This window comes from Halictus rubicundus, chromosome 14, assembly GCF_050948215.1.
Source record: "Halictus rubicundus isolate RS-2024b chromosome 14, iyHalRubi1_principal, whole genome shotgun sequence".
NCBI classification, from domain to species: Eukaryota; Metazoa; Arthropoda; class Insecta; order Hymenoptera; family Halictidae; genus Halictus; species Halictus rubicundus.
Window position 1 is genome coordinate 1,169,345 of NC_135162.1, and position 13,794 is coordinate 1,183,138.

Genomic DNA, 13,794 nt, shown 5'->3' on the forward strand with positions numbered 1-13,794 from the left:
TCCGTGGAGGACCGTCGGAACACACCAATACGTACATCGGTACCCCATTTTTTCCCACACGTGTTTTTCGAGCGACACATTCTCCCGTAAGGCTGGCAGTCTTTATATATATCTCGTCGGTGGTCGCGTCTACGAGATATCGGTAAAAAAGAATATATGCAATGCCGACTTGAGTAGTAGCAGAAGAGAGAAACGAAAATTGAGAGAGATAGCTTGCGACTAGACATGGTTGCCACATATCATCGTTCGCCTCACTGTTGCCATGTCGTCAAACCCGTAAATGTACAAGCGTTTCGTGAAACTGATTCCTGCCTCATGAGCCCAATTCAGCCGACCAACTCATGCTAACACATACATTGCCACGGGCGCGTAGATATACGCAGGACTTGTTGTCACATTACCTCTGCAGTTTTTCGCTAATATCTCTGAAATGAAACTCGAATGGCGGTCACGTGTGTGCAAAAGCTAAGGAAATCATTTGATTTATATTAAATTGCATCAGTTTATTCTTAACATTATAATAATTTTGTACATATTACCAGGATTCCTTGAAAATGAGCAGGAATTTACTTCCTGTCAGAAAGAAAATTATATTCAAATCTCATTTAAATGAAATTTAAAGCAACTCTTTTTATGCCACGAAGCGCATAAATGTAATAATATATTTATATTATTATATATATGTATATTTATTGTGACGTTGCACAAATCACGTCGCCCTTTGGCGCCCCAAACAACCGAACGAAGGGACCGAACTGCCCGAAAACAACGTTATCGCGAATAGAACCACGGCTCGATAGGTTAGGAAGCGCTCCCCGAGGAACTCCCGAATCGACAGGAAACTCGCACTTTCACCCTTTCGCGCGCGCCGAGCCCGGCAAGTTTCAGGTAGGCGAACGGCACCCCGGTATCCAGCCGACCTGAGGAAAGGGCACAGCGCTTCGCGGGACCACCTACGCCAAACCATGGCCAATACGAAAATCCGGTGCACCGGTAATAACGAGGAATGGGCGACGCCACACACGGGCCAGACAACCCGGAGGTGACGAAGCGGGACGAAAGCCCCTGTCGACCAACCGACAACCTATTTCGCGGTCCTGCCGTCGCCTCACCTAGCCAATTGCAAGGGGCCTCGGCGAGGGTGGTGTAGGCGCCCCCCCCCCTCCATACCGGGGGAGATCGCAGATCTGCCCCGCGTTTCAATTTCGGGATGATTTTCGCGTAAGGTCTGGGGCCTAAGGACCCGACGTAGACACGAGCCTGCGAGTTACGAATTTCGCGCCAGTCGCGCGCCCTATTAGAGGAAAAGCCGGACTAGGGCACGGAGTGGGGACACGAGGACCCTGCCGTAACGCGAACGGACCAGGACGAATTACTGTCGCGGTGACTTCCGTATCGAATGAGACCCGAAAATATCGAGCCAGAGTAGACCGCCGGGTAGCTTGCGATACCGCGTGAACGATACCGATTGCCGTAAACGCGAAGTGCGTGCATTCCACTACCGAGCTGCAGCGGTCCCAAGATCTCGATCCCGTCACGAGGCAAGCGCAGAAAACCGGAGACCATCCCGAGCGAGACGGGCAGAATCGCGACCGAAGGCGGAATTCTATCGGGAGGAACGGTGAGTCCCCTAAGTGACCGTATTCGTTTGTTTTTCGCGAGTTGGTTCGCCAGGCTCTACCGGGGAACCGACGAGGTCGGCCGACGACGATTCCGTGCCCTCGCGGCAACGCGAGCTCGCGGATCGCCCGTCGGGCGCGTAATATCGCGTCTCGTTCCCCGCGTTTTCGCGTGCCGGGACGCTTCTTGCCTCGGACATTCCGCTCGTACCGAATCCATCGGTACTTTGAACCGCGGCACCGGGTTCCCGGAAAAATACCGTGCGGAAGTCTTCCTCGGAGGAGCTGCCGCCGTTAACGTTTGCAACCGTCCGTTCGTTACGTTACTTCTCGCGTTATTCCTATCGAGCCGTCGCATAGCCTATCGTGAAGTTTTCGCCGAGCGTTCGCCGTCCGTCGGAACCGAAACCGCGCCGCGACAGTCATACCGTAATCGCGCCGACCACCTGCGTGCCGCGAACCTCTCGCTTCGGCGAAGGGCAATTCTCGTGCCGATCTACCGCACCCCCGCGGCGTATTTTACCGATCGACAACAGCGCGTTGCGAGCCCTCCACCTTATCGCAAACTTTGTACGAAGAGCGCGGGCTCTCGGGTGCGGCCACGTGGCCGCGGCTTTGTAAAATCCGATGCCAATAAAATTGTAGAGCCCAGCCCGACTATCGATCTTTTCACCTGCGCGATCCGCCCTGCCGTGAGGACTGTCCTCGCTCCCTTCCGTGTCCGAACCCCCGACCCTTTTCGCGCCTCTCGACATTCTCGCGGTTCCCGAAGGTTCAACTCCCGCCCCCAGCTTCGGCTAAGGGCGGGCTTCGTCCGCGTTTCGCGTGGCACCCTTCCGGTGCCTGGCGCCCAAGCAGCAGGCTCTTTTCGATTTCCGAGAACCCTCGGGAATCTGTTACTACCGGGAGGACCGCGTATTCATGGCCGTACGCGGCCCGGCCTCTGAGCCCATAAATTCCCGGAGTGGACCCCGCCCCCGCCTTCCCACGCGGCGAGTGGAGGTCCACGTTACATTATATATGTCTCATATTGCGATATTATAAATTGTATATATATATATAAATGTAGATATCGTCTATGTCATGCCGTATTTGTTCTAGACTACAAAAACTGGTGTAGCGCGACGGTAGCGTGCCAAGCTTTCACCCCGACGACCAGAGTTCAAGTCCTGCCTACTAACGCGTTTTTTAAAAAATTTTATTATGTTTTATCATTATGTATTTATATTTTCAATCGATTAACACGCATAAAATTGCATTCTGAATTATAAATAACATGTATTTATTTACTAACAACAGGATTATTTACTATTATTATATATTATTATTTATATAATAATTATATATTAAATTTTATAAATTTCCTGTGATTCTCCGGATTTCGAACAAGTTACTATTACGTTTATATGATGTGACATAAGTTCAACTACCTTTTCTTGAACAAGTGCGGTCTTTTCTCCCTTATATGATATTATCCTTTCGAACGTTGACTGATACTGACATCCTGTCTGATCCGTAATTAGAATTGCGAGGTGATATTTTTTACTACTTTCCGATAATTTTCGGCGGCCTGCTATATTTTATTCCGCGCTTCTTCATTATGGACTTCAAGCTTCATGCATCAGTCATTTGTGTACCGAGGTCATTCCACGCGAAATCGGGCACATTTTCGAGTACTGCTGTGGGATTTTGTTCAAATTTGAATATGTTGTAGTCTTTGGCGACCTATGAACGAATGTCAAAGGATTTCTCGATATCTTAAAAATTGTTGATTTTAGATAGACGTGTTAAAAAAGGATCACCCTTTCTTCATTACATTATAAAGTCAGAAAAGTAAAACCATAAAAGTATCTACTAAAAATGTTTCCCCTTCGTAATGACCCCTTTAGAAGGATGGAGAATTGAACATTGGCTTCACAATGAGCTGGAAAAGGACGCGGAGTGTCCCCGTTTCAGGTAGGTGAGTGGTGCGCTCCGCAATACCTGCAGACTAGACATGTGCGGGCCGCCCGATATTCGGGTTCGGGTCGGGTCGCAGAAAGTCGGGCGGGCTCGATTCGGACTACCCGAGAGTTTCGGGCTGCCTGCTCGACTTCGTCGGGCGGGTTCGGAATGAATCGGACAAGTTCGAGCGAGCGAGTTATCGCGATACCTGAGATTCAACTCTGCGTTCTTATGAAATACATAATGGAAATAATGATACTTCTTTCATAGCTTAATTAACGTAATTTTTAATATACTTGGTTTTTTCATAATTACCGTAGGTATAATTGGCAAACATATGCATAATCTTTATTTGTATTAAATTTTGAAATAATGCACGTTACACGTGAAAAATTTAAGAGACAATATTTCTGGCATTCTGACGAATTTGTTCCTCCGAATGAACTTGCATATGTATCGATAATGTCGTTAAAATATCCTTACGAAATTACATACAACTAGAACGTATGAAAATAAGGTAAACTATGACAATTTTTTACATTTTAAAACGTAAACGTGCATTATTTCGAAATCATATATCATTGTTACCATTATGTATTTCATAAGAACGCAGAGTTGAATCTCAGGTATCGCGATAACTCGCTCGCCCGAACTTGTCCGATTCATTCCGAACCCGCCCGACGAAGTCGAGCAGACAGCCCGAAACTCTCGGGCCGCCCGATGTGTCATGAAGTATCGCGCGCCCGACTTTCTGCGACCCGACCCGACGATTCGGGCGCCCGACAATCGGGCGGCCCGCACATCCCTATTTACGACTAAATGACCCTTTTTTTACCTCGAGAACTATGGGTCATCCCTGTTGTAGTAATGTTTCGGCTTTTATTCAAATTTTAATATATGTAGTGTTTAGTGATCGAATCTCAAAGGATTTTTCGATCTCTTATAAATTGTTGATTTTACAGACATTTCAAAAAAACGTGTCGCCCTTTTTCCATTAAATTCTAAGACTAGAACTCCCAAATCGACGATATGACCTTCGAATGACGAATAAAATTTTTTTTATCTTTTATTCGTTATTTGAAATTTTTATTTAAACATATATTTTGCAGACAGTACCTTGCAGACTGCAAAGCCGACAACATAAAATTCTGGTTTTGAAGTATATTTTATGAAACCCTAATTGTCAAGTAAATAATCACCACGTTCTCGTGGTTTTCATTGAGAAATGACACCTTTCTTGTAGAACATATTCAATTCACATACAAACTAACATCTATATATAATCAATCAGAATTCTCCATTCTTCTGAAGGGTTCATTTTGAAGGGGAAATTTCAGGGAATGTGACCACATTTTTTCCAACATGTGAATCACTGGCTCATCATCGAGAAAAAACGCAAAAAAAGAATTTGTTTACACTTTCCTACATTATAAAGTTACTTGTCATGGTCGAAAACATTATTTTACAACAGCCGTATCCTTTCTAAATTAAACAAAAAGAAGTGTAGCTGAAGTGGAGAAACAGTTCCGGTGATAATAATTCGCAAGCGAAGCCCGTTCATCGACAATGTAGGCAGAAATTGCAAACTTCGCCTGTAATTTATAAAAATAGGTCTCAAGCTGCAAAAGAGAAATTATTGCTAAACCTCTTCTACTGTCACATGGACTACAACATATTTCATTCAAGTTAGTTACTGCAATATAACGGATATTTCGAAGCAACCTGACGTTACGAGACGCGTAGCGACAAGTGCAAGGGTCAGAAACCTTTTCAAACTATCGCTTCAATGTTGCACCGAGCAGTTTATAAATGGTCAATTTTCATTCCCAAAGGTTCAATACATGTCTGTACAGAGCCCAAATTTCGAATTTCCACCTCATCGGGGAGTAATTAACAATATTCGGCAGCATGCCGCCGGTCGCGAGGCGTACGAAACAAGCCTGACGTTACGAGCCGCGTAGCGGCAAGTGCAAGGGTCAGAAACCTTTTCAAACTATCGCTTCAATATAGCAATGAGCAGTTTATAAATGGCTAATTGTCATTCCCAAAGGTTCAATACATGTCTGTACAGAGCCCAAATTTCGAATTTCCACCTCATCGGGGAGTAATTAACAATATTCGGCAGCATGCCGCCGGTCGCGAGGCGTACGAAACAAGCCTGACGTTACGAGCCGCGTAGCGGCAAGTGCAAGGGTCAGAAACCTTTTCAAACTATCGCTTCAATATAGCAATGAGCAGTTTATAAATGGTCAATTGTCATTCCCAAAGGTTCAATACATGTCTGTACAGAGCCCAAATTTCGAATTTCCACCTCATCGGGGAGTAATTAACAATATTCGGCAGCATACATATCGTACATACATAAACCTGTACTATCGATCTGCATTATCGACCGTATTCTATCGCAACGTACAGTGTTTGTCGCGGAGAGACCGTGGCGCTAGTAACCGGAACCGCAAAATTGTGCCTTTTTTTCTAGTCATTTTACGTCTTAAATAAGTAAGTAATAAATTAAAAATGCATACCACCGTGTTTGTACATGTCTTCGCTATGTCTGTATAGAGCCCTTTTTTCGATAAGAACACTAAATCTCGCGAAATTAAGAAAATCTCTCAGCGGCAGCCATCTTGTGACGTCATACTTGCTTCAGAATTCGAATTTTCTGCCGAATATTGTTAATTACTCCGCGATGAGGTAGAAATTCGAAATTTGGGCTCTATACAGACATAAATTGGACTTTTAGCAAACACAAGTGACCACTTTTAAACTGCTCATTGCAATATTGAAGCGATAGTTTGAAAAGGTTTTGACCCATGCATAAGCATATGGATTTCAAAACCTGCCGGCCCCCTTAATATTGAATGGACGCGGGACGCTTCGCTTGCCGTCTCTGGCCAGGCCGCGGCGCACAGTGGTGCCAAGGCGGCAAAAAATCCATTTTATAAATTTTCGATTTTTATAAAAAAAATTATTTTTGTATAGCCTAATAGTGCGTGCATGATGTGCCAAAGTCAGATTTTCGAAAAAAATTTTTTTACGGAGATATACGCATGGTAAATAACCATTTCCTCGCTCCTGGGAATTCATCAGTTTTCAGTGCGATAGTTATGTAATGACTCCGCCTATAATTGAATACTTAGGGGTCTACAAATCATATGGGTTATTGCAAATGGCTTCAACTTTAACTGGCAAAAAAAAATTTCGAAAAAAAGTTGTTTAACATTAAGTTTAATTAATATGGACTAACCTGAAGCCCCTTGGCGTTACGCTCACTTTTTATTTATGGAGGAATATAAAAAATCCTTTGAATAGCTTCGATCTGGAACTAATCGTTTTGGCAAGTTATAATATTGATCTAGCTTTGTGCAAATTTTCATGAGATACTTCGAGATGCTTTCGCCGCAATTTAAGTTTAAATATCAACTTTCGGAATTTCCAAGAATGAATTGCGCGTATGTCACGATTATTTGATGTTTCAGGTGAAATTTTTAAGGGCTACTTATCAGATAATAAAATAAATGTGACATTCGTACATATAAAAAAATATTTAATAACAATTTTTTATATTAAATAAACAAACATTCGTTCACTGGACCACTGTCGCAAAAATGCAACAGGTATTTTTTGGTAGTGCTCCAATGAATTCTATAAAAATAATTTATGTAAGATAAAAAAATTGTTATTAATAAATCATATGCACTTCACATTTTTCTTTATTATTTAGAAATTTTCCTAAAGAATTTCACCTGGAGCATCAAATAATCGTAACTTCCGTACGATTCACTCTTGGAAATTCTGAAAGTTGATATTTAAACTTAAATTGTGGCGAAAGGGTCTCGAAGGTGCTCATGATTTTTTGCACAAAGTTATATCAATATTACAGCTTGCCAAAACGATTAGTTTCAGACCAAAATTTATTAAAGGATTTGTTGTATGCTTCCATTAATAAAAAATGGGCAGAAAACAGAGATTTTCGATTAGCCCATATTACTTAATGTTAACAACTTTTTTAAACAATTTATTTTTGTCAAATAAGCGTTGTACCTGTGGCAATCTCTTCACAAATTTTCAAACAAATTCGTTGGATAGTTTCGTTTTTACAGATTTTTTACCGCTTTTTGGCCATTTGGTACCACTGTGCAGCGCGGGTTCGCAGCACAGGACGTAAACCCTAGCGCGTACTTGCCCGACACCGTTACTCGCTCGCGGGAGTATCCCACAGGGCGAGCTTCGAACGCGGCTGCGGTCGACCGTCGACTAAGCGTACGAGGCGCGAGGCACGGTCGCGGATCGGAGAGCGAGTCGCAGGAATCGGGAAACGGATCTCTAGGAGGGGGGAAGAAGAGCCGGAGTGTCGCGGTGTCGTTATGCTGAGAAGCACTGCCGACGAGCGACTGCCAACCTCTGGGCTTGCTCGCGGTCTTGACTTTCCTCACACAGGACGTAAATCCTAGTGTACGTACGGCCAATCCCGGCGTTTCCACGTACCCACACGGTAGTATACCGTAGTACGCACGCTTCCACGCGGCTGCGAGAAGTCCGGAGCTCGGACATGGTACCCCGAGAGCTGCTCCAGGTCAACTCCACTTCTGGCATGTTTCGACGCGATATTTATAGGCGAGGCGCGGACCTTGCGAAATGTTCGCGAAGCTTCGGCGCTTACGGATTGGTCCGCGCTTGGGTCTACTTCGCGAATCGGTTCGCGGCTGGGTCTCGGCGCTGATTGGCGCGCGCCTGGTTCGCAAATACGCGACGGAACGCGGACGACGTCTCGTCGCAGAGTCACGCAACGCGACGCGAAAATATCGGTTGGTGAAGAACGGAAAGTCGTCGAACAGTTCGACGGAACAAAGTAGCAATAAAATCGCGGAACGAATGCTAATAAAACGAGAATTGAACCTGAAAATTACCCGAGCGAGAACTGAGAAGAAGAGAGCTGCTTCGCCAAGGGAGAGCCGTTTAAATGTTCTTCAACTAGCAGGCGTGCTCATACGTGATTGGTTCAGGATCGATCGCATATACATATATTACAATATATGTATATGCATATATACAGACAAATATTATGCGACCCCGCCCAACGGTAACGAGTGATCACGACGTGACTCTAAACACGGTCGAAAAAAAGGTAACTGGAGCAAACGCTCGACGGTGGTCGTAACAGCCGGCAAATCCACAATTTGAATCCCCAACACGATATATATGTATATATTTATATGTTACATGTATGTTTATATTAAAGTCACATCAATACTTAGACAATTACCATATGATATTATATATAATTTATATATAATTTATTATATATAATTACAATGGTGTACGACGGCAGCCAGATTCTCCAGGAAGCCTAGTGGCGTATCCTTGCTTATAAGCCATAGTCAGTCCATCAATCAAACGATTTTTCATAACTGCTACTTCGTTAATATCCAATTGCACACCTGTCTTAGTACTGTCTAACCAATTCACGCCAAACTCTGCACTGTCGTTTGTAACGTTCTTTGGTGTTGGATTCCTATACAAACGAAAGTAAGATATGAACTCATAATCAATTCTTTTTTTGTTTCATCTGCAATATACAGTTTTCTTTCGATATAACGGATGTGTACATCAACTGACATGCGATAACGTAATGACGGACGTATATGCGATTGCGGCGACCGTGCGTTCCTTTGGGGAACTGCGGGAAATATTGCACGTAAGAGCGACATGCGACACCGCAAGTACGGTTCAAACAAATGTGCAGCGTTTAATTGAATCCATAGTGCTTAAAATCGCAGTTCCGGTACCGCACGGTTGCCGCACGTTAAAACAACGAATGTGTGTAGCGGGCCTGAGACGGCGATGTTTTTTTTGCACAAGAAAATCTCTATCTCCTCTTCTTCTTTTGTCCGCTAGACACCGCATAGTGCCAGAATACAGTGTTGCTAGATTAAGATTCGTCTCCCACTCTACCCTCCCCCTTCTACGACGCTATTTCTCTGCGCTTCCACCACGACCCGGTCGCGTAACGCGTTTCATATCTTACGTGCATGTGTGACAATATCATGTGACCAATCCGGTACTGGCTGGAAGAAGGTAGTTTATTCCCCTCAAATCGAATCAATTCCCCTGATCTGACGACACTGCCAGAACGAGAGGGTATGTTATATCCTATTCTTTCCCAACCAAAGATATCGCTACCGGACAATTTTATGGGACCCATACACTTTCAGTCCACTCAAGACCAATGTCAAGCCGAATAAGTACCTTCATCTTTAATACGTCGAAAGCCGTCCGGAGCCATCGTCTTATATCGAAAGGAAACTGTATTTCCTAATTTATTTTATTTATAGTCGCTTTTACAGAAACTCTATTGCTCGACGCCTAATTGGATAAACCATCTCCATTACCAAAATTTGCAAGATCAGTTATTTCTGTAATTTTTTATTTATAAAAAGTTAAACTAGAAATAAAATATATAAAATGACTGGATACTGAAATCTTTATGTTCTCTCTCACTTCCTAAAATATTCTCAACCCACACGTTGGGAAACTATAATTTATTTATCTATTTAATTGTTCAGTATCAATTCAGGTAAATGAAAATGTAGTTTTATACATTGGTAACTGGTTGACTTCGTTTCCGGTTGTGTGAGAGGTTGTCGTAAGAGTGAGATGAGCGAGAGTGTTGTACGAAACAGTGGTGTTGAAAAAAGGCCGAGTGGTGAAAGTGATAGAGAGGGGTTAGTGGGGTATAGGGATAGAAGAGTGAGGAAGGGCTAAGAGTGAGGGAGTGAGAGAAGGAGCAGTAGGGAAGGGAAAAGCGAGTGGAGAGTGTAGGTTAGGTTACCGTGGCGGTAGACAGGTGGGCGCGGGAAAAGAGAGTAGGAGCGAAGGTGGCGCGATATGAAGGGAGAAAGTCAGACTGGGAAGCGGGAAGTTTGAAAAGGAGTAAGAGGGAAGAAAGGTAGAAGAATATCAGAAAATGAGTGAGAGAAGAGAAGTAGTCAAGGAGATGGGGAGGGTGGATGGGAAGGAAGGGAAGGGTAGAATAGGGATGATATTGAAGGATAGCAATATAGAGCGGTGGCTTAGCACAGAAAGCATGGAAAACGTTGGTAGGAAAAGGGGAATAGGGGATGTAGAGGGAGGGGGGAGGTTGAATATGCAATCTTCAAAAAAAGTGACACGACTAAAAGGTCTCCGCAGAAAGATAAAAGGGATGGGGTAGGGGATTTTAAAGAAATGGAGGAAATGTTTAGGGGGTTAATGCGGGAGGTGAGGAGGATGAGGGAAGAAATGAGGGGGAGAGGGAGGAAGGGAGAAAGACAATAGAGGAGTGGAGGAGGGAAAGGGAGAAGTGGAGGGAAGAGAGGAGGGAGTAAGAGTAAAATAGGGAAAGGGTGAAGAAATGGATAGAAAGCATAGAGGGAAGGGCTGTAAAGGTAGAGGGGAGAATAGAGGAAATGGGGTGGGGGAGGGGGAAAGGGGTGGGAGGGAAAAAGCAGAAAAAAGAATGGAAAGAGTAGAGGGAAAACTGGAAAAAGTGGAGGATTGGATAGGGACAAGGAAAGGGGGGAAAGAGGGGGGACTGGTTAAGGAGAGAATGGGAAACGGAGGAGAACAGGAGAAGATTAAGGATGTTGGAAATTAGGCCGGACAAGAGGGAAAGAGAGGAGAAGAGGAATAACGTAATAATTAGGATGATAAAGGTGGATTGTAATGATATAAAAGTAGAGATCAGGAGACTATGGGAAAAGATGGAGTTGAAAGATGACAGAATTAACGAGATTAGAAAGGTAGGGAAGGTAGGAAAAGACGCAAGGGGAATGGTGCTGGTGAAATTAGCGGGCAGGGAGACCAAAAGAAGGGTAATGGAGGGGAGAAAAATGCTTAGGGGGCAAGAGGAAAAAATAGATGATGATCTAACGGAAGATGAGAGGAGGGCAAGGTGGAAGATTGAAAGAGAAGCGGAAAAAGAAAGGAGGGAGGGAAGAAATATTCAGATCGGGTATATGAAATTATGGGTAAATGAGTAGGTGAAAAGATGGGATGAGGTTGAGGAAAAATGGATGGAGGAGCAGGGAAACGAATAGGGAAGGAATCGGGGGGGGGGGGGAATCTGGAAAAGGAGGAAGAGGGAGAGGAAGATCTCAGGGAATAAAATAGGGTTCTGGAATGTGGCAGGGCTGATGAATAAGGACAAGGAGTTTTGGAAAGGGCTAGAAGAATGGGACGTCATTATATTCATGGAGACGTGGGTAGAAGAGGAGGGATGAAGCAGGGTAAGGGAAAAACTACCAAGGGAGTTCTATTGGGAGATACAATGGGCAACGAGAGAGGAAAAGAAGGGGACGGCAATGGGGGTCTGGCATTGGGGGTGAGGAAGGAGTTGGATATATAAAGAGGAGAAGTAGAAGGGAAGGAGGGTATAATGATGGCGAGAATAAAGATGGGGAGGGTTGGTGAAGGGTGATAGGGGTATACGTTAACAGGGATCTGGATAGAAAATTGGAGGAGGTAGGGGAATGGATAGACGCGAGAGAGAAAGGAATAAGGGTGATCATAGGGGGGGATTTTAATGCGAGAACGGGACGGGAAGGGGGGTGGTTGAGGAGGCGGAGGCAGGGGGAAGAGGGAGCAGGAGGTCTAAGGACAAGAAAGTGAATACGGAAGGGAGGAGGCTTTGTGAATATATAGGACAGAGGGAGTGGGGAATACTGAACGGAAATACGAAGGGAGACGTGGAAGGAGAATGGACGTTCGCGGGAGGAAGAGGGAATTCGTTAGTAGACTTTATTTTAGGAAACGAGGAAACAAGAGAGAGGGTGGAGAAGATGGAGGTAGGGGAAAGAATAGATTCGGACCACGCACCATTGACGGTATGGGTAAAAGGGGAAAGACGGGAAAGAGGAAGGAAGGTAGGGGGAGGGAAGGGGTTGGGTGTAGGAAGCTGGTCGGATGAAGGGATAAAGGAATTCAGGGAAAGATTCGGGAGGAGAAAAGAAGGGGAAGGGGGGCTAGAAGAAGACTGGAAAGTGCTAAAGGAGAAGATTCAGGAAGCGTTAGGGGGCGAGAAAAAGGAAAAAGGGAGGAGAAAAGGGTGGTGGGATAATGAATGTAGAGAGGAAAAAAGGAAGGTGAGGGAGGAAATGAGGAGATGGAGGAAGAAGGGGGGAGGGTATAAAATATAGGGAAATGAAGAAGACGTACAGGGCGATGTGTGAGGAGAAAAAGAAAGAGGAGAGAGATAGATGGGAAAGGGAATTAGAGGGGTAAAACGGAGAAGCAGGTGTGGCAGATAGTGAACAGGGAAGAAGGAAGAGAACTCGGGTGGACGAAAGAATAAAAATGGATGAATGGAATGAGCATTTCAGGGGATACTGGGTGGGGTGGAGTGTAGGGTGAGGATGGGAGGAGAAAGTAGAAGGAGGTATGACAGGGAAAGGGATAAAGAAAAATGGGAGGTAATGAGGGTGATAAAGGGGCTGAAGGAGAAAAAAGCGGCGGGAGGGGATGGGATCAGGAATGAGGTATGGAAGTATGGAGGGGGCGAGGTGGAAGAGGGACTGTGGAGGGTGTGTAATAGGGTATGGAGAGGGGAGGGCTGGGTGGAGGAGTGGTCGGAGGGGATAGTGGTACCAATTGCGAAAAAGGGGGACAGCAGGTATACGCAGCGATTCTGTCAGAGAGGTTGAGGGAGGAGGTGGAGGGGAAGGGATTGTTGCCCGCGAGCCAGACGGGTTTCAGGAAGGGAGTGGGGTGCGTGGACAACATCTATGTGCAAGATAGAAGTTGGTGATGGAAGATGGTGATATTTTTCGTAGATCTGAAGGCAGCATTCGATTCGGTAGATAGGGAAGTACTGGTAAGGGCAATGAGAAAGAGGGGGTAACGGAAGGGCTGGTCGAGAGATGCGAGGAAATTCTGAAGGGGACGAAGAGTAAGGTTAGAGTGGGGGAAGAGAAAGGGGAAAGTTTTTGGACGGCAAGGGGGGTGAGACAGGGGTGCCCGTTAAGGCCGCTATTGTTCAAGCTGCTGTTGGTGTACATGGACGAGGTGCTGGTGAAGGGGCGTTGGGGGGGGGGTATAGTTAAAGGGAAGGATAATATGCACACTGGCGTACGCGGATGACGTGGCAATGGTAGCGGAGGAGGAGAAGGGCATGAGGGGAATGATTAGGGGGTTGGAAAAATATCTGGACGAGAGAAAACTGCAGCTGAACGTAGAAAAGTCAAAGCTAACGAGG

The 13,794-nt window shown here is 45.1% G+C and overlaps 1 protein-coding gene across 1 annotated transcript in view; it reads right to left on the bottom strand.

Moving 5' to 3' along the window:
* Positions 1–8,742: 8,742 nt before the first annotated feature.
* The window catches only part of LOC143360810 (juvenile hormone esterase-like), a 46,545-nt gene continuing 41,493 nt past the window's right edge, over positions 8,743–13,794 (bottom strand). Inside the window, exon 9 of the mRNA XM_076799965.1 lies at positions 8,743–9,078. Within this exon, the coding sequence (XP_076656080.1) occupies positions 8,874–9,078 (205 nt within the window). The 3' untranslated portion in view covers positions 8,743–8,873. The remainder of the gene's footprint in view (positions 9,079–13,794) is intronic.